Here is a 19,480-nt window from a genome sequence, read left to right as displayed (position 1 = left end):
CTGTACTCAATACTCTGACCAATAAAGGAAAGTATACCAAATGCCACCTTCACTATCCTATCTACCTGCGACTCCACTTTCAAGGAGCTATGAACCTGCACTCCAAGATCTTTGTTCAGCGACACTCGCTAGGATCTTTCCAAAAATGCAGCACCTCACATTTATCTGAATTAAACTCCATCTGCCACTTCTCAGCCCATTGGCCCATCTGGTCAAGATCCTGTTATAATCTGAGGTAACCCTCTTCGCTGTCCACTACACCTCCAATTTTGGTGTCATCTGCAAACTTACTAACTGTACCTCTTATGTTCGCATCCAAATCATTTATGTAAATGACAAAAAGTAGTGGACCCAGCACTGATCCTTGTGGCACTCCACTGGTCACAGGCCTCCAGTCTGAAAAACAACCCTCCACCACCAGCCTCTGTCTTCTACCTTTGAGCCAGTTCTGTCTCCATATGGCTAGTTCTTTCTGTATTCCATGAGATCTAACCTTGCTAACCAGCCTCCCATGGGGAACCTTGCTGAACGGTTTACTGAAGTCTAGATATGGACCAAAAGGCCTGCTGTTGCTGTTTGTGATTTGGTGATCTGCTTTGTCCTTGTACTCTAACTTGATGTTATGGGGAGGACGGTCAGTGCGTTAGATTCTAACTTGATGTTGTGGGGAGGACGGTCAGTGTGTTAGATTGTGACCTGATGTTGTGGGGAGGACGGTCAGTGCGTTAGATTGTGACCTGATGTTGTGGGGAGGACGGTCAGTGTGTTAGATTGTGACCTGATGTTGTGGGGAGGACGGTCAGTGTGTTAGATTGTGAAGTAGTTGGATGTGTTTTTCTTTCTGCTTTCTGATGCCCGATGTTGTGGGGAGGACGGTCAGTGTGTTAGATTGTGACCTGATGTTGTGGGGAGGACGGTCAGTGTGTTAGATTGTGAAGTAGTTGGATGTGTTTTTCTTTCTGCTTCCTGATGCCCCTAACCTTGGGGCTGGGTCCATTCAGTGACCTTTATGTGACCCGGGGGTGTGGGGGCACAAACGTTACTGTTCTCTGGCCTTGCCGTGACCACCCCTCTTCCTTTTTAATGTACCCTTTGCTCCCTTGGCTGTGAGCCCATGTACCACCTTGCCTTGTTTCAGGGCTGCAATCCATACGCTCAGACTGGGCGCAGCAAGCTGCAGAGCCAGAGAGTGACCCTCAATCAGCAGATCATTAAAGCCATGCGACTGCGAGCTGGAGCTGAGAACCTCCTTCGGTAAGTCCACTCTGCGTGTCCGGGTCTGTCTGTGTCTTTGTCCCTTTTTCTCCCCTCCCCCTTCCCTGGGGTCTGTCCAGTGATGTTTTGTCCTTTGATTTTTCGAAGGTGCAGGCACTGTGCCCTCAGTGAGAACATGAACACGTAGTTCCCCAGCTGGGAGTGTTCTCCTGGCTCCTGATCAAACATAGCAAGGACTCTTCAGCTGTCCTGACCTGGCATCACCGTGCCAACCAACAGCAAAGAAGTAAATGCTTATCCCTAAACTGAGGGACAGCAGCATGAATACTGTCCCTTAAAGCAGTTCCTGCAAAGTGAGGCTTTCTTTGGTTTTTATCCTCCAGCAGTTAGCTCGCTATGGGTACAGTTCCCCAGGGGCTGTCCCTTCCCACTCGAGAAACACAACTCCGTCTCTTTGAAAACACGAGCAGGAGAAGACTATTTAGCCCATGTCTATTCTCAATGTCATAGTTTCATACAGCACGGAAACAGACCCTTCACTCCAACCCAACCATGCCACCAGATATTCTAAATAAGTCGCCTCCCATTTGCCAGCAGTTGGGTCAATCCCTCTAAACCCTTCCTATTCATCAACCCGTCCAAATGCCTTTGTAATTGTACCCTCCTTCACCACCTCCAGGGCACATAGTCCCAGCCTATTCAGCCTCTCTTTCATAACACAAACCCTCAACCCTGACAACCTCTTTGTAAATTCCCGCCTCAGGTGACTGACTGTGTGGAGTTTGCACGTTCTCCCCGTGTCTGCGTGGGTTTCCTCCGGGTGCTCCGGTTTCCTCCCACAGTCCAAAGATGTGCAGGTCAGGTGAATTGGCCATGCTAAATTGCCCATAGTGTTAGGGGAAGGGGTAAATGTAGGGGAATGGGTATGGGTGGGTTACTCTTCGGAGGGTCGGTGTGGGGCTTGTTGGGCCGAAGGGCCTGTTTCCACACTGTAAGTAATCTATTCTAATCTTAAATCTTTGTTAAACTTGAGAGGGTTTAGAAATGTCCTTCCTACAGAAGGACAACCAGAAGTGAATGCAGTAATCCCAAAGTGTTCTAACCATGTCCTGTACAGTTCAAGATGACCTCCTGACTCCTAGACACAATGGTCTGACCAACAAGGGCGGGGAGTGTTGGTGGTGGAGTTGGCGGTGGGGTGGGGGGGATTTGGTGGTGGTGGTGGTTATATAGACCGCAGCATGGAAACAGACCATTCAGCTTAACCATCCACCTTCAGTTGTTATTGCTCTATTGGCACCCCCTCCTGTCTTTCTCCTCTAGATCTACCAAGAAAACCTCGATTCACTTCGGTCTCATGAATTTGTCTGGTTTCTCCTCCAATCCATCTACACTATTCACTCTGATCAGTGTGGACAGCAGCCATTCCAGCATTGATCCCTGAGGAATACCACTTCTCAGGGGAGATCCGCCTGCTCACTGTCCACTGATCCCTGATGAGCTCTCCTGGTATTTTCTGTGCCTTTCCAATGGCCGCCTCCTCCACATTGCCCGGTCACAAGCCAGGGTTTGCCATGAGCCAGTGGCGATGTTTGACCTCTTTGAGGACATCCCTAAAGTGTTTCTGCTGTTCCTCGTGGGAGCCTTCTGTTGTGACTGAGATCAGCAGTCAGGGGGCAGGAGTAAGAGCATCATCCCTTTCTGAGGGGAGTTGGTTTTGAGTGGTTGGCACGTCGATGCTGGGAGGTGATGATGCTGTTGTGAGACTGCCTCTCACACCACTGGATTCGAACAATGAAAAGACACCCAATGGTAGCCCTTCTCCTGAGATTCCAAATGCCAGCTGTAGGCTGTCCAACTCTCTGAAGTCTATAGGAGGATCACTGCTGCTGGTAAACTGTGACCTCAACCAACAAGAGGAGCAGGCCGTTCAGCCCATCGAGTCTGCTTTCTATTCAGTAAGATCATGGCTGATCTGATAATTCCCAACTCCACTCTCCAGCCTTTCCCCCACAGCCCTTGATTCCATTCATGATTAAAGATCTGTCAGTTTTAGCTTTGTATTTATATTTATATAGGCAGGAATGTACTAATGACCCATCCTTCTCCTTTGTCTTGCCCAGTGGTATAAAGACCAAAGGAACAGGCTTTGTCTTTGAATGTTCTGTTCTGGTGGGTCATCAGAGGATTCGGGAGGAGTGGGCTGTATTGGAAATATCTTTCCAATGATTCCTGATGAAGGGCTTTTGCCCGAAACATCGATTTTCCTGCTCCTCGGATGCTGCCTGACCTGCTGTGCTTCTCCAGCACCGCTCTAATCTTGGAAATATGTCTATCTGATTTGGATGACCCCCAGCCCCACAGGGCTGTGGCCCTGGGAGACTAATGAGGGCTGACGGGCTGTGAGGGTGTGGATGGGTAATGTCTGTCTCACTACATTTACCTGGAGCAGGCAGAGAGTGAGACTCCTGATTGTGTGTCCACAGGGCGACTGACAACAGTAAGGTGCGGGAAACAGTGCTGTTGGAACTGAGCTTTGTCAATTCAAACTTGCAGCTGCTGAAGGAGGAACTCGAAGGATTAAACAGCTCTGTTGAAGTTTATCAGAATGAAAAGTGAGTTCTCAAAACTAACCAATGGGGTAGGCTTCTGGGTCTGGGTGGGATACGCTTCAGAGGGTCATTGTGGACTCAGTGCTACTCCACATTGTAGACCTTCTATTATCACCATGACCATTCCCATCACCCTCTGCGGTTCTCTCAATGAGACTTTCCTCCCAATGACTGGGGTCTGTCTAGGTGGTCTGTCTGGGGTCGGGGCTGGGATATATCTGGGGTGGGGGATGGAGTCTGTACAGAGTGCCCTGATTGAGACTGACAGGTAGCATTTGTGTGGCTCAGGCTCAAATCACTTTTTTTCTGGATTATCTTTAAGTAAGAATTGATCATGGGCCATTCAGTCCCTCTCCCTGCCCTGTCCCAATCTCCGTTGAATTCCTCTTCCTTCAGCCCTTCTTGCCTGAGTTTAAAGGTGTATTTGTCCCTCAATCCTGGGACTAACGAGTTTCCTCAGGGTCTAATCCCCCCACTATTAACATTCAGAAATTGAATTGGACTCATCACATAAACACTGGCTGTAACAGGGGCTCAGAGGCTGGGAGTCCTGCAGCAAGTAACTCACCTCCTGACCCCCCAAAGCCTGTCCACCATCTACAAGGCGCAAGTCAGGAGTGTGATGGAATACTCCCCACTTGCCTGGATGGGAGCAGCTCCAACAACACTCAAGAAGCTTGACACCATCCAGGACAAAGCACCGCATCCTCAAACATCCACTCCCTCCACCACCGATGCTCAGTAACAGCAGTGTGTACCATCTACAAGATACACTGCAGAAACTCACCAAAGATCCTCAGCCAGCACCTTCCAAACCCATGACCACTTCTATCTAGAAGGACAAGGGCAGCAGATACATGGGAACACCACCCCCTGCAAATTCCCCTCCAAGCCACTCACCATCCTGACTTGGAAATATATCACCGTTCCTTCAGTGTCGCTGGGTCAGAATCCTGGAATTCCCTCCCTAAGGGACATTGTGGGTCAACCTACAGCACATAGACTGCAGCTGTTCAAGAAGGCAGCTCACCCCCACCTTCTCAAGGGGCAACTAGGGACGGGCAATAAATGATGGGCCAGCTGCTGACAGCAACATCCTGTAAATAAATTTTTAAAAGCCCTGACTCTGTAAAGGGTAGTCTAACTCCAAATTGCACACCGGGCTAATCTACTGACTCTGTCCTTTGTGGAAACTGAGGTTCAGAGTAGGAGGAAGAGGTAGGGAGGGAGAGGATTTGGGAGGAAAGGAGTAGGAGGGTTTGCTAAGACATGGGAGAAGGAAGGGACTGCTGATAACTGACCACCTTATAAGTGAGGGGCATTCACCAGGGCGAGGAAGAAGACCTGGAGAGAGGCCCTTTTTGCTGAGTGCCCTGAACAATCAGTGTCTGTGCCAGTCTCCCTGGCACCGCACAGTGGAATGTACTGGCAGGATTCACTCCATGCCCATTCAGTGTAACTCAACCTTGTTCAAATCCATCAGATACTGTGATGAAAACCCTCATTGTGTCCTGATCTCACCAACTCTGCCTAAATTTCACTAATCTCCGCGCAGCAAGAGTTTCTCTTGTTCTCTTTCTCGCTGACTCTCTTTTCAAGGTCACTGCAGCCAGTTCCGTCGCCGATCCTTTTCAGTAAAGTTTGTGCTTTGCTTCTGCTTCTGAAACTTTAACACTTTAAATCCTGTCCCCAAACCCAGGGAAATGTGAGCTGTTTAATATTAACAATCCACCTTATACCTGTTGGGCTTGGATTTGAATTGGTCTCTTCCCGATCCCTCCCTCATTTTGACATGCTGATTAATTGTACTGATGGGGTTATTTGATGACAAACAGTATTTTCTTTTGCGATTGGATGGACAGTATAATCCTGCCTCACTGGGATACCAGCCACAATGTGCACTGTTTGGGTCAGGATTTGATTTCAGAGATTTGTAAACTGACTGTTGCACCCACTGTCAGGATTTGCCTGAGTGTGTCTGTGATTTTTTTTTTGCAGGGCTGCACTCTGTTTTCCATTCATTCCACTGGGACTGAAGGAGACAAAGGAAGTTGACTTTGTGACGCCTTTGAGGGTAAGGCCAGAGTTGCTTTGGCTGTCAAGGAGATGGTTTCCTAGGCAACCAAACTTCTATTTATCCTGGATTTCATGTTGAAACTTCAAATTGGAGCTTGCATTTCCATAGCACCTTTTACCATCTTGGGGCATTCCAAAGGACTGATGTGAGATCACAGTAGGAGTGCAGGAAATCAAGCATGTGATGTTAGTACAGCAAGATCCCACAAACAATATCATCTGACCTTCTTTACAAAATAACTTTGTCTGTGTGTCTGGTAACAGTTGGATGGGGGAGAGCTCCCTACCTGGGATTATTTATGGCTATCCGAGGAAATGGACACATTTTAAAATTGAAACAAAGATCCCAGTCAACATGAACTAGTACATTTTCCATGGCAAAGCTTCTAGTACACGCCAACGACTCTGCACCTGCCCCTCACTGGAATCAGTTTTGTTTTCTCTTTACTATGGGTTTTCCTGCAAATTATTCTTAGTGCAAGACAAAAAGTTTTTAGAAAATGTCTTTTCTCATCAACATTCCAGTTCTATACCAAATAACTGAATGATAAAGGTGATATATAAATGCAGGTGGTGGATGTTGAGGAATCCTGTGTTACTGTTGTGTAATAAATGTCAATACTGGGCCTTGGAGGAGCAGGAGCACTGAACCCCTGGGGAGGAAGGCCCCCCCCCCCCTGTGGGGTATTAGGGATGCCCCAAGGACGCCTCCTGCGGCCCATAGTGTGACAGGGACACCCCACCCCCTCCCAGGGATGTGTGGGGTGATGGGGACCCAAGGGGTAACAAAGTGAATCGCATTCCTGTGATGTGCACAAAGTATTTGCTGCTGTCACAGACAAACATCCATGAGATCCCTGTGTGTGACCAATTCGATTTCCTGGTCCATTTACATAGGAACAGGACCAGGCCATTCTGCCCCTTGAGACTGTTCCACCATTCAGTGAGATCATGGCTGATCGGTGGCCTAACGCCACACACTTCCCTGTGACCCATATCCCTGAACACCTCCACTTAACAAACCTGTATCTATCCCATATTTAAAACTAACAACGAATCCAGCATTCACTGCTGTTTGTGGAAGAGAGTTCCAAACCTCTCCTTGCCTTTGTGTGTAGAAGTGCTTCCTAACATCTATCTGTATTGGTCTGACCTTCATTCTCAGACTACGGGTTAGGTTTTTAATGGCACATTTTCAAAAATCACTGACACCTGTCTCTTAACTCAGTGAGTTTTGGGTGATGGATGGAATTGGAAAAGGGGTGGGGGAGGCATTTCTGGAGCAGAATAGGAACGCGATGGTGGTGAAGACCAGGTGGTCCGTAAATTTTCTGTGACTGGTGTCCTTTCTCATTTTTCTTGGATTTCACCCACGTGAGCTTGCATTTACTCTCTGTCAGCTCCTTATGCCCTCTCAGTGCTTTATGTTTCTCATTCCTACAGGATTTCATTGAGGAACACTACGGTGATGATCCAGCAGAATATGAGGATAAGATCCTGGATCTTATGGACCTGCGGCAGGTTAGGACTCAGATCATGGGAGAATTGGGTTGGCCCTTCCATGTACAAGGGAGACCTGTGCTAACCATTCAGAGGCGAGCCAGTGGTCTGTAATGTGTAGATGTTACCCCCTAATCCCAATGGAGCTGTGTACAGTGGAAGGAGCAGGCCAGCCATGTGTTGGGGAGGCTGTGGTGCAGTGGGCTAGTAATCCAGAATTCCAGGCTCATGTTCTGGGGCCATAGGTTTGAAACCCATCCTGGCAGATGACGAAACTTGAATCCAGTAAAATGCTAGTCTAATGATGACATGAAACCATTATCAATTGTCTGGAAAAGCTCCTCTGGTTCATTTAGGGAAGGAAGCTTTTACATGTGACTCCAGACCACAGCAATGTCATTGACTTGTAACAGTTGGGCATGGGCAATAGACACTGGCCTAGCCAGTGACACCCATATCCTGAAATTGAATCAAAATATCCTGGTCATCTCCCTGGAAATGTTTTTCAGTGACAGCAGGAAAGTCAAAAACATCAGAAAGAGGAGGTCACTCAGCCTCTGTAACGTACTCCACCTTTCAATAAGTTCAGGGCAGTTTTTTTTAGATTACTTAGTGTGGAAACAGGCCCTTCGGCCCAACAAGTCCACACCGACCCGCCGAAGCGTAACCCACCCAGTCCCCTACATTTACCCCTTTACCTAATACTACGGGCAATTTAGCATGGCCAATTCACCTGACTGCACATCTTTGTGACTGTGGGAGGAAACCGGAGCACCCGGAGGAAACCCACGCAGACACGGGGAGAATGTGCAAACTCCACACAGTCAGTCGCCTGAGGCGGGAATTGAACCCGGTCTCTGGCGCTGTGAGGCAGCAGTGCTAACCACTGTGCCACCATGCCACCCACTTTGTTTTAAAATTAATCATAAAACTTAATTAAGCAAAATAATATTCCATATGATTCTACACTAATATGTTTAACATACATCTTTTAAAATAAGACAGTTCACCTTTATTACTGAACCATATATGACAATCATTTACTCTATTTCAGACCCTCTTTACTGTTAAAACTTGCAATTTTGATGGTTTGCAGTCAGTGACTGTGAATCTCTAACCACTTGTTTCACATTGATCTCCTTGAAAAGAAAAGTTCTAGTTATAGACTCAGCCCCATTTTACTGTGTGCCTCCATATCCCTGAACTGCCCCCATCCATCAGGAATCTGGTGCGGTTGCTTTGAATATTCTCAATAATCCAGCAACCCCCCCCAACATGCACCCCCCCCCCCACGCGTGCACTACCTTGCGCGATTGCATTCTTTGCCGGTGTCTCCCTCGTTCTAGATTCTTCCAGCTGGGTAAACGTTTTCTCAATGTCTAGCTCCTCAGAGTCTTTTGTGTTTCCAAGAAGATCACGTCGTATTGTTCCAAATAATGACTATGGCACCAATTTACTTCAGTTCACTTTGTAAGATGACAGCTATATCCCAGGAGTCAGCTGAATGAAATTGCACTGAACTGTCTCAAATGCAAGTATATCTTTCCTTAAGAAAAGAGATTAAAACTCTATATAGTACTCCAAATGTAATCTCACCAAAGGCAGTTCAACAAGAATTCTCTATTTTTACACTCCCATTTCTTGTGCACTGAAGGACAGCATTTAGTTTACCTTACTAACTACTTGCTGTGCATGCAGACTAATGTCTAGTTGTGGTATAAGAACAGACATTAGAGGTTTGTTGATGGTGATCAGTTGGAGGTCTCTTTTTGTTACCCATGTTCAGATTGGCTAATTCAGAAAGCTGGATTTTATTAGGAATCCTCTAGATATGTCAAGACTGCATTGACTCAGAGAGATGTACAGCATGGAAACAGATCTTTCAGTCCAACCTGTCCATGCCGACCAGTTATCCCAACCCAATCTAGTCCCACCTGCCAGCACCCGGCCCATGTCCCTCCAAACCCTTCCTATTCATATACTCATCCAGATGCCTTTTAAATGCTGTAATTGTACCAGCCTCCACCACATCCTCTGGCAGCTCATTCCATACACTTACTACCCTCTGCATGAAAAGGTTGCCCCTTAGGTCTCTTTAATATCTTTCCCCTCTCACCCTAAACCTATGGCCTCTAGTTCTGGACCCCCCCCCAACTCCAGTGAAAAGACTCTGTCTATTTATCCCTATCCATGCCCCTTATGATTTTATAAACTTCTATAAGGTCAACCCTCAGTCTCTGATGCTCCAGGGAAAACAGCCCCAGCCTGTTCAGCCCCTCCCTATAGCTCAAATCCTTCAACCCTGGCAACATTCTTGTAAATCTTTTGAGTTGATTAGTGAGGAAACTATGTTGAAAATACAAACATTTCTCGGACTCTGAACAAAACTGCAAGGGGCAGTTGGCAGTTGACACTGTAAAGTCAGATGTCTGACAAAGCCAGGCAAGGCAACAGCATCTTTCACTTGCTGAAGGTCATTCAGGAAGCAGTTACATTGTTAACAATACAATTCCTCCTGCTGAGTGCAAGGCCAGATATCATCAGCTCATTTTCATGTCTAATGGAGAAAATGTGAGATTCTCTAGATTATTGTGAAAGGGCTAGCATGTGAATGGCTGGTGGAATGGCCTCATGCAAAGCATAAAACTGACAGAGGTGTCTCCATTTACTGGTGAAACCAGCACTAGGGTCCTTCAGCATGTGATAATCTCAAATAAATCCAGTTGGAAAATCAGGAGCAACATTTCTCCCCCCCACCCAGAGAGCAGAGAGAATGTAGGGGATACACAGTGATTGGGAGAGGTGGAGGGGAGTTGCATCGACGCATTGAAAGGGGAAGCTGGACAAACACGAGGAAGCACGTAATGGGAGAATTTACTGATGATGAGAGTTTGAGCAGCATGAGGAGATTCGGGTGGAGCATTGGCCCCAGCACAGATCAGACGGGCCAAATGGCTGTACCTCTATGATGCTAACTTTCTGTGGGGAAAGCTGAATGTTCCCAACACTTAGATTCAGGTATCTCAGAATTGTTACAGCACAGAAAGAGGCTTTTCAGCCCATCCTACCTGTACTGACAGAATAGCACTTCTGAGTGCAGTGTTTGAGTTGAAGAGGGGTTCTGGGGCTCCCTGTACTCTGTCTGCAGCTGCCTTATCCTAAACAGTGAGCTGGTGCCGGAGTTACCAATGTGAATGAGTTTATTCACTCAGGAGGGACAGGAAAGGCTCCTGCTCACTGAATGAATGTGCCTGTGTGGTATAGCATTGCTCCTGTGTTGGTGTCTGATTGAAATCTGCCCTGTGTATCTCCAGGCTGTCCGCACTCCGAGTCGGAATGCCCTGGGTGTCGACTTGCTGATATCCTACTACAATCAGCTCAGCTTCTTGGAGAGTCGTTTCCTGCAGCCTAACAAACACCTGGGTGTCTTCTTCACCTGGTAATGAACCATAGCTCTCGGTCTCTCGCTCAATCCCCTCCCCCACACCCACTTCATTGAACATACATGTTAAACCTGTCTTTCCAGCCAGCTCAATGCTTGTCTTTAGCTTTGTTAATGAGAATATTAGCATTTTGGGGCAGTTCTTTAACCACTTCTACATCTGATTAAGAATGTGCTTTTATATTGAGTTCCACATGTGAAAACCACATAAGTGCAGTGGGTCTGTTGTGCTTTTCCAGCACCACATACTCAACCTTAATCTACAGTCCTCACTTTTGCCTATTCTAAGTGCAGTGCTGAGGAAGCACCGCGCAGTATCGGAGGGTCAGCGCTGAGGAAGCATCGCGCCATGTGGGACGGTCAGCGCTGAGGGAGCACCGCGCCATTTGGGTCAGCGCTGAGGGAGCACCTCGCTGTGTGGGAGGGTCAGCGCAGAGGGACCGCACCGTGTGGGAGGGTCAGCGTTCAGGGAGCGCCGCGCCGTGTGGGAGGGTCAGGGCTGAGGGAGCGCCGCGCCGTGTGGGACGGTCAGGGCTGAGGGAGCGCCGCGCCGTGTGGGACGGTCAGCGCTGAGGGAGCACTGCGCAGTGTCGGAGGGTCAGCTATCTGTCTGCTTGGTGGGGGGTGTTAAAGATTGCAGCATCATTACAGGGTGAGTAGGGGTATCTTGATCTGTACTTATCCCTTGAACAAAAACAGCTCCTCTATTGAGGTGCATTCCAGCAGTTCAAAAGGACAGGTCACTACCACCTTCTCAAGGGCAACTAGTGACAGTCAATAAATGCTGGCCCAGCCAGTGACACCCACATCCCACAAATAAATTTTAAAAATAGTGTTTTGATTAAGTCCTCCAGTGGACTGCTACTGAGTTACAAGAGGTTTTTTGTCAAAGTCTTGTTCTTTGATTGCTGTAAGATTTGAATTGTTTCCCCTCCCTGTGATTGTGATCGGACTGCTCTTCCTATTCCTAGGTATGACTCCTTTACTGGTGTGCCTGTATGCCAGCAACACCTCTCTCTGGAGAAGGCCAGTATTCTGTTTAATATTGCAGGTCTGTACACTCAGATTGGCACCCGCAGTGATCGCAAGACCCAGGCTGGTCTCGACAATTCCATTGATGCCTTTCAGAAAGCAGCAGGTCAGCATTCACACTGACCCTTTCCCCAACCCCTCACTCCCACATCCCAGACCCTCTTATCCTGGCATCTTCACCCAACACACTTGGCTACTGACTTGGTAATTTCTGTTTATTCAGCAGGGTAAGGGTCACTCACTGTGTAATTGTACAGGGTCAGTGTTTGTTCAGCAGGGTAAGGGTCACTCACTGTTAACTGTACAGAGTCAGTGTTTGTTCAGCAGGGTGAGGGTCACTCGCTGTGTAACCGAACAGAGTCAGTGTTTGTACAGCAGGGTGAGGGTCACTCGCTGTGTAACTGTACAGGGTCAGTGTTTGTTCAGCAGGGTGAGGGTCACTCGCTGTATCTCTCTGGTGTGAATTACCCCCAATGATGACGAACGGTTTGTGTTGGCCATGGTAACTGAAGTGCATGTGTTTGCCATGTTTATGATCCTGGGGAAAGTGGGGCAGCTGCTGTATATGATTCACCAACAAACAGTTCCAGGAATACTGTTGGGAAGAAGTCTGGTCCATTTGGCTGTTTGTTTATAGACACAGGGCTGCTTGCCGTTCTTGTGTGAAATATGAGGCAGCTGTGTGTGTAGCACCTGGGGTGGAATGTAGATAGACAGAAGCTGTTTCCTGTGCTCTCAGCTCTCCTCCAGATTTCTACCCAGGGCTCTGAACTGAACGGAACTGACCAAGATTCCAGTTCTTGAGTTCCTCCAGTGACTAAGTGGAAGTCAGCAGCATGGAATAATCTCAGTGATACTGCCCTGTGAGTACCTTAGCACTCTGTTAGTAATGTAAGAACAAAGAAAGCCACTCAGCGGCATCTTCAGTGGGTTACACTATTCAAGTGGATCCCAACTGATCTGTGTCTTGATCCACTTGGGGTTACATGATCTATGATCCCCTTGCCTCTCAGATCCACGTTTATCTCAGGTTGAGATTTCCCTGTGATTACTGGACATGACTGCTTTCTTGAGGAGAGTTCCAAATCCTTTGCCCCTCTTTGTAAAGTGTGTTCCAAAAGGCTTGAGTCTTTTAAAGGCTGCTTTTGTTCCTGACCCCCTCCCCTCGTAGAAATCTTCCGTCCCCCCCTCAACTCCTTTATTCAGCCTTGCTCAGGAATTGAAGTCCAGCTCCAGCAAGCTATTAGGCAGGTGCTGTTCGAACTGCATGGAGGTGTCCAATGTCAGTGAAAAACACTTGCTGCAAGTCCACAGGGCCTCTGAGACACAGTTACTGTCTCCCCACTTGAGAGTTATTTGCCACAAAGTGAGTATAATCAAGATTCCTATGATGAGGGGAAGAAGAGACAGAAGAATGGGTCTGTGCTGATTTTCTTCACTCATGATGTGGACATCACTGGCTGGGCTGACAATTATTACCTGTCCCTAGTTGCCCCTTGGCAAGGTGGGGGTGAGCTGCAGTCCATGTGCTGTAACTAGACCCACAATGCCCTTAGGGAATTCCAGGATTTTGACCCACCGACAATGAGGGAATGATAATATATTTCCAAGGCAGGATGGTTTGGGTGGCTTGGAAGGGAACTTGTGGGGGGGTGGGTTCTCATCTATCTGCTGCCCTTATCCTTCTAGATGGAAGTGGTCATGGGTTTAGGAAGGTGCTGTCAAAGGAATCTTGGAGATTTGCTGCATTGCATCTTGTAGATGGTACACACAGCTGCTACAGTACCTTAGTGTTGGAGGGAGGGGATGTTTGTGGATGTGGTGACAGTGAAGTGGGCAGCTTTGTCCTGGATGGTGTCAAGATTTTTGAGTGTTGTTGGAGATGCACCCATTTCAGGTGAGTGAGGAATATTCCATCACACTCCTAACTTTTGCCTTGTAGATGGTGGACAGGCTTTGGAGAGTCAGGAGGTGAGTTATTCACTGCAGTGTTCCTAGCTTCGGAGTTGCTTTGGTAACCACTGTTTGTGATGAGCCCAATTCAGTTTCTGGTCAATGGTAACCCCCAGAACTTTGATAGTGGGGGATTCAGAGATGGTAATGCCATTGAATGTCAAAGGGCAGTGGGCAGATTGTCTCTTACTGGCGATGATCCTTGCCTAGCATTTGTGAGACACAGATATTACTCACATTAAAAGAAATGAGAGGTAATCTCCTAGAAAAGTACAACTGTTTTAAGGCACTTGCTGGGGTACAGACAATGAAGCTGCCTCCTTGGCTGGAGGCAGTAAGGGCACAGCTTTGGGACAGCATTCAGCAGGGTAGAAAGGTCTTGGGGAAGAAACGTCTGCACTTGATGTTATGAATCTTTGGAAATCTCTAAGCTTTGAGAGGACTGTGAATGCTCAGTCCTGATTGTGTGCAAATTGAGTCTGATGGACACTGAAGTTGAAGGATATGGGAAATTCAGCAACTGTGGTCTGATGGAATGGTAAAGCAGGTTATTGAGTGGTAAGACAGACTGGTGATCCTGTGTCTTATGTTGGACACACCTACATGCTGTATATTCAAGAGAAGTCACAACAACGCAGTGAGTTCCATTAACAAGAGGCTCTGCAAAAACTCTCCATAGTTTTGTTAGCTGCTGTCTGTTCAGTTCCTCTCTCTGGGTTATGTTATTTATCTTTGAGACAGTTAGGGGATTGTGGGACTGGATGAGAAAGAAATTAATGGGCAGTGTGAGGCTCTGTCTGTGTGCTCCCTAGATCCCACCTACAGTCTTGACATCACTGTTTTCAGGGGTGCTGAATCACCTGAAGGAAACCTTCACACACACCCCGAGTTTCGACATGAGCCCCTCGATGCAGAACATGCTGATCCGCTTGATGTTGGCCCAGGCTCAGGAGTGTGCCTTTGAGAAAATGGTTCTGCCTGGAATCCACAACCAGTTCTTCAACCTGCTGCGGGTAGCACAAGAAGCTGCCAAGGTAGGTGGCATTGTTCAGTTTATATCATTGGGCAGGTAGTTATTTCCCATTGCCCCTGAAGGTGGTGGTCAGCCATCTTGAATACAACTGAATGGCAGCTCACAAACTGAGTCAGCCACATTACTCTGGGTCTGGAGTCACATGTAGGCCAGACCAGGGAAGGACGGCAGATTTCCTTCCTTGAAGGACATTAGTGACTCAGATTTCTCAATATTCTGTCATTAAATGGTCACTATTAGGACTACTTTTATTCCAGATTGATTTAATAAAAGCCATTTAAATTCTCCCAACTACTACAGGGGGATTTGAACTTCTACACTGAGGACATTAACTAGGTCTTGGGATTATTATTTATTCCTTTCATGGGATATGGATGCCCATCCCTAAATGCCCAGAGGGCAGTTAAGAGTTTACCATATTGCTGTGGGTCCAGAGTCACATCTAGGCTAGAGCAGGCAATGATGTCCCTAAAAGGACATCAGTAAGCCAGACAACATTCAATAACAACTGACATTCCCAGATTGTTATTGTATTCAGGTAACACCATTTCCTTTGGGATTGGAATCAGTGCTCCCAGAATTTTAGCCTGAGCGTCTGGATTACTGCCTCGCATTGCTCGTTTAGTAATGAGACTGCCCTGTTTGCCAGGCCCCTCCCTACTCAATACTGCTTGGTGCTGATTTGCTGGGATGTGGGCATCGCTGGCTAGGCCAGCATTAATTGTCCATATCTAGTCATCTGTGGGAACACCCTCGTGGGGGATCAGGAGCTGGCAGCAGGTAAGTGAAAAGTGATTAGGACAACCCGATGTCCCAGAGTGTTGGCAATCAATGATGCATATCTGAAACAGTCACTGTCATTTGGGGAACACTTCAGGTGAATTGCACTCAACCCGAGTGATTGCTGATTTTGCAAATGGAGGTTTTTTCACAGATGGACTTGGTTAATGTTTTTGCTCTGGATTTTCTAGGTGTCTGACGTGTACAGCACTGTTCATCAGTCCATTACACAGGCTCCGATCAAGGAGCATGTCCCTTTAGCCTGGTCATACACTGTGCAGGTCAAGCTGGAACATTACAGAGCGCTGGCTCATTACTTTGTGGCTGTAGCAATGCTGGATCATCAGTGTGAGTACTGTGCGCTGTCAGCTGGGTGTGGGCACTGTGGCTGCTAAGCAAAAACAGCAATCGTTGGAGAAATTCGGGTCTGAGAGCATCTGTGGATGCAGTTCTGAAGAAGGGTCCTTTGACTCAAAACATTGACTCTGTTTCTCTCTCCACAGGTGCTGTCAGAGCTGCTGAGTTTCTCCAGTAATTTCTGTTTTTGTTTCCGATCCCCAGCATCTGCAGTTCTTTGTTTTATTTTAGTGGCTGGAAGGAGGCCAGCTGTAAATATTCACTTTCTGCAGTCAAATAGCCCATCCATAACAACCATCACACACAGGCAGTAGACTGGAAATCAAGGCCCACTGTTCCCAGAATCATCCAGGGCAATCAGCAACTGTTGCCCTGTCACTCCACTAGTGAAAACTCCTGATGAAGGCTCTTGCACAAAGCATCGATTCTCCTGCTCCTCTGATGTTGCCTGACCTGCTGTGCTTTTCCACGACCACACTCTGGACTCTAATCTCCAACATCTGCAGTCCTCACTTTCTCCTAGTTAAAACTCCAGCCTCTTCTAAAGCCCTTGTATAAGCACATGCTGATTGAACCACAAAAACATGGGTATTATACATCCCTGAACACTTTGGGCAGTTTAGCATGGCCAATTCACCTAGGCTGCACATCGTTGGACTGAGGAAACCCATGCAGACACAGGGAGAATGTGCAAAATCCACACACAGACAGTCCCCAAGGCTGGAATGGAACCTGGGTCCCTGGTGCTGTGAGGTAGCATGCTAGCCACTGTGCTGCCCCTTCTGGAGGTCTGATAGTTTCTAATGAAATGTTCACACCCACAAGCCATCAGTTGCCTGGGAGCCAATCACAGTTGTTGCCATCAATAACTGGTCACCATTTCACAGACCAATCAGCTCCTTGTTGCTGACTGAATCTCCCTTTGTAACACAGCCTCTTGCTCCAGCTCTGCTTTGATGGGGAAGCAGTGTAAACTGCACTAACAATCCATGTCAGATTCCTTTTGAAAGGTACAGCAATCCTTCAGCATTCCTTGACTTTTAAAACAGCTCTTCTACTATTTCAGTTCACAATCTGTAACACAAATATGAAAAGATACTGTGTCTATGTAACTCAGTGTCGTATTTGTGTACAGTCTTGAGAGGCTGAGAATTAATCAGTGTATATTGCAAAGGATAATCTGTAGCTGTTCATTAGTAGTTCATTAGCAGTAACGTCCACTGTGTTTGTGTTCTCTCTCCGTGTGGCGGTGCTGTGTTCACTATCTTTGTGTTCTCTCCCTGTGCCTGTTGTAGTGAATTCCCGGGATGACACTGACCAACAGGAGATGCTTCTCTACCAGCTCTATGATGCAATGCCTGATGGCCTCGCACCACTTTCCATTCTGAGAAGCAAAGAGGAACGTAAACGTGTTGGTAAGAAACAGCAGCCTTTAGTTCAGATATCCGTTTCCAGCACACGGGGTTCCGCCTGTAAGAATTGCTTGTTGAGAAGCTAATGGAATGGTTTCGAGAGAGCTTCTTACAGCAACACTTTACAGAACCAACTGGAGGGCAGGTTATGTTAGACTTGGTGTTCTGTAAAGTGACAACATTAATTAATGACCTCAAAGAGAAGGCATCCCTTCAAGTTTCACAGAGTGAGGTGGGTTTTGAGGGAAGTGTATCAGAACCGGAATGGTCTTGACAAGGTGCTTGTGGAAAGGATGTTTCTTTTTGTGGGTCAGTCCAGTCCACAACTAGGGGGCAGTGTTTTTAAATTAGGAATCATCTTTTTAGGACCGAACTGAGGGGAATTTATTTGAGGGTTGAGACACTTTGGAACTCTGTCTCGAAAGGTGATAGAACATTACAGCGCAGTACAGGCCATTTGGCTCTTGATGTTGCACCAACCTGTGAAATTAATCTGATGTCCATCTAACCTATACCATTCCATTATTATCCAAATGTATGTACAATGTCCAGTGAAATACCTTTAACGTTGGAGAGTCTACTACTGTTGCAAGCAGGCTGTACCATGCCCTTACTACTCAGTAAAGAAACTACCTCTGATATCCCCTAAATCTATCGCACCTCAATTTAAAGCTATGTCCCTCATGTTAGCCCTCACTGTCCACACTATCTAACCCTTTGATTATCTTATACGTTTCGATCAAGTCACCTCTCAACCTCCTCTCCAATGCAAACAGCCTCAAGTCCCTCAACCTTCCTTCCATACCAGGCAACATCCTAGTAAACCTCCTTTGAACCCTTTCCAAAGCTTCCACATCCTTCCTATAATGCGGTGACCAGAACTGTACGCAATACTCCAGGTGCAGCCTTACCAATGTCTTGTAAGCTGAAGCATGATCTTGTGGCTCCGAAACTCACTCTCCTTACCAATAAATGCCAACACGCCATATGCCTTCTTAACAACCCTATCAACCTGGGTGGCGACTTTAGGGGTTTATGCACCTGGACACCGAGATCTCTGTTCAGCTAAACTGCCAAGAATTGTACCATTAGCCCAGAATTCTGCATTCCTGTTACTACTTCTGAAATGAACTATCTCGCATCTTTTCGCATTAAACTCCACTTGCCACTTCTCAGCCTAGATCTGTATCTTATCTCTGTCCCTCTGTAACCCGCAACACCCTTCGGCACTATCCACAACTCTGCCTACCTTAGTGTCATCTGCAAATTTACTAACCCATCCTTCTACACCCACCTCCAGATCATTTATAAAAATGACAAACAGAAGTGGCCCCAAAACTGGTAACTGAGCTCCAGATGAACATTTCCCATCAACCACCGCCCTCTGTCTTGTTTCAGCTAGCCAATTTCTGATCCAAACCGCTAAATCACCTTCAATCCCGAAACACTCTATTTTTTGCAATAGGCGACCGTGTGGAACCTTATCAAATGCCTTCCTGATGTCTATATATACCACATCCACTGCTTTACCTTCATCCACCTGTTTTGTCACCTTCTCAAAGAACTCAATAAGGTTAGTGAGGCATGACCTACCCTTCACAAAACCGTGTTGACTATCCCTAATCAAATTATTCCTTTCCAGATGATTATAAATCTCTTAACATTTTCCAACACCTTACCCACTACCGAAGTAAGGCTCACTGGTCTATAATTACCAGGGTTGTCCCGACTCCCCTTCTTAAACAAGGGAACAACATTTGCTATCCTCCAGTCTTCTGGCACTAGTCCTGTAGACAATGACAAAGATCGAAGCCAAAGGCTCTGCAATCTCCTCCCTTATCCTCCGAGGATAAATCCCATCTGGCCCTGGGGTCTTATCTACTTCATAGATCTTCCAAAATTACTAAAACCTCTTTGTTAACCTCAGTCCCATCTAATCCTGTAGCCTGTATCGCTATATTCTCACTAACATTGCCCTTTTCCAATGTGAATACTGACGAAATGTATTCATTAAGCACTTCTCCGATGTCCTCCGATTCCACACACAACTTCCCACTACTATCTTTGG

The 19,480-nt window shown here is 46.9% G+C and overlaps 1 protein-coding gene across 1 annotated transcript in view; it reads left to right on the top strand.

Annotated features, from left to right (window-relative positions):
* Positions 1 to 19,480, top strand: part of rhpn2 (rhophilin, Rho GTPase binding protein 2) — a 164,359-nt gene that overhangs the window by 124,612 nt on the left and 20,267 nt on the right. The window contains exons 3-11 of the mRNA XM_043706491.1: positions 1,139 to 1,254; positions 3,702 to 3,830; positions 5,826 to 5,901; positions 7,347 to 7,424; positions 10,718 to 10,842; positions 11,817 to 11,983; positions 14,677 to 14,864; positions 15,835 to 15,991; positions 17,296 to 17,415. Coding sequence (XP_043562426.1) covers positions 1,139 to 1,254; positions 3,702 to 3,830; positions 5,826 to 5,901; positions 7,347 to 7,424; positions 10,718 to 10,842; positions 11,817 to 11,983; positions 14,677 to 14,864; positions 15,835 to 15,991; positions 17,296 to 17,415 — 1,156 coding nt within the window. The remainder of the gene's footprint in view (positions 1 to 1,138; positions 1,255 to 3,701; positions 3,831 to 5,825; positions 5,902 to 7,346; positions 7,425 to 10,717; positions 10,843 to 11,816; positions 11,984 to 14,676; positions 14,865 to 15,834; positions 15,992 to 17,295; positions 17,416 to 19,480) is intronic.

This window comes from Chiloscyllium plagiosum, chromosome 17 (genome assembly GCF_004010195.1).
Source record: "Chiloscyllium plagiosum isolate BGI_BamShark_2017 chromosome 17, ASM401019v2, whole genome shotgun sequence".
Classification (NCBI taxonomy): Eukaryota; Metazoa; Chordata; class Chondrichthyes; order Orectolobiformes; family Hemiscylliidae; genus Chiloscyllium; species Chiloscyllium plagiosum.
This window is presented reverse-complemented; position numbering and strand designations above follow the sequence as displayed.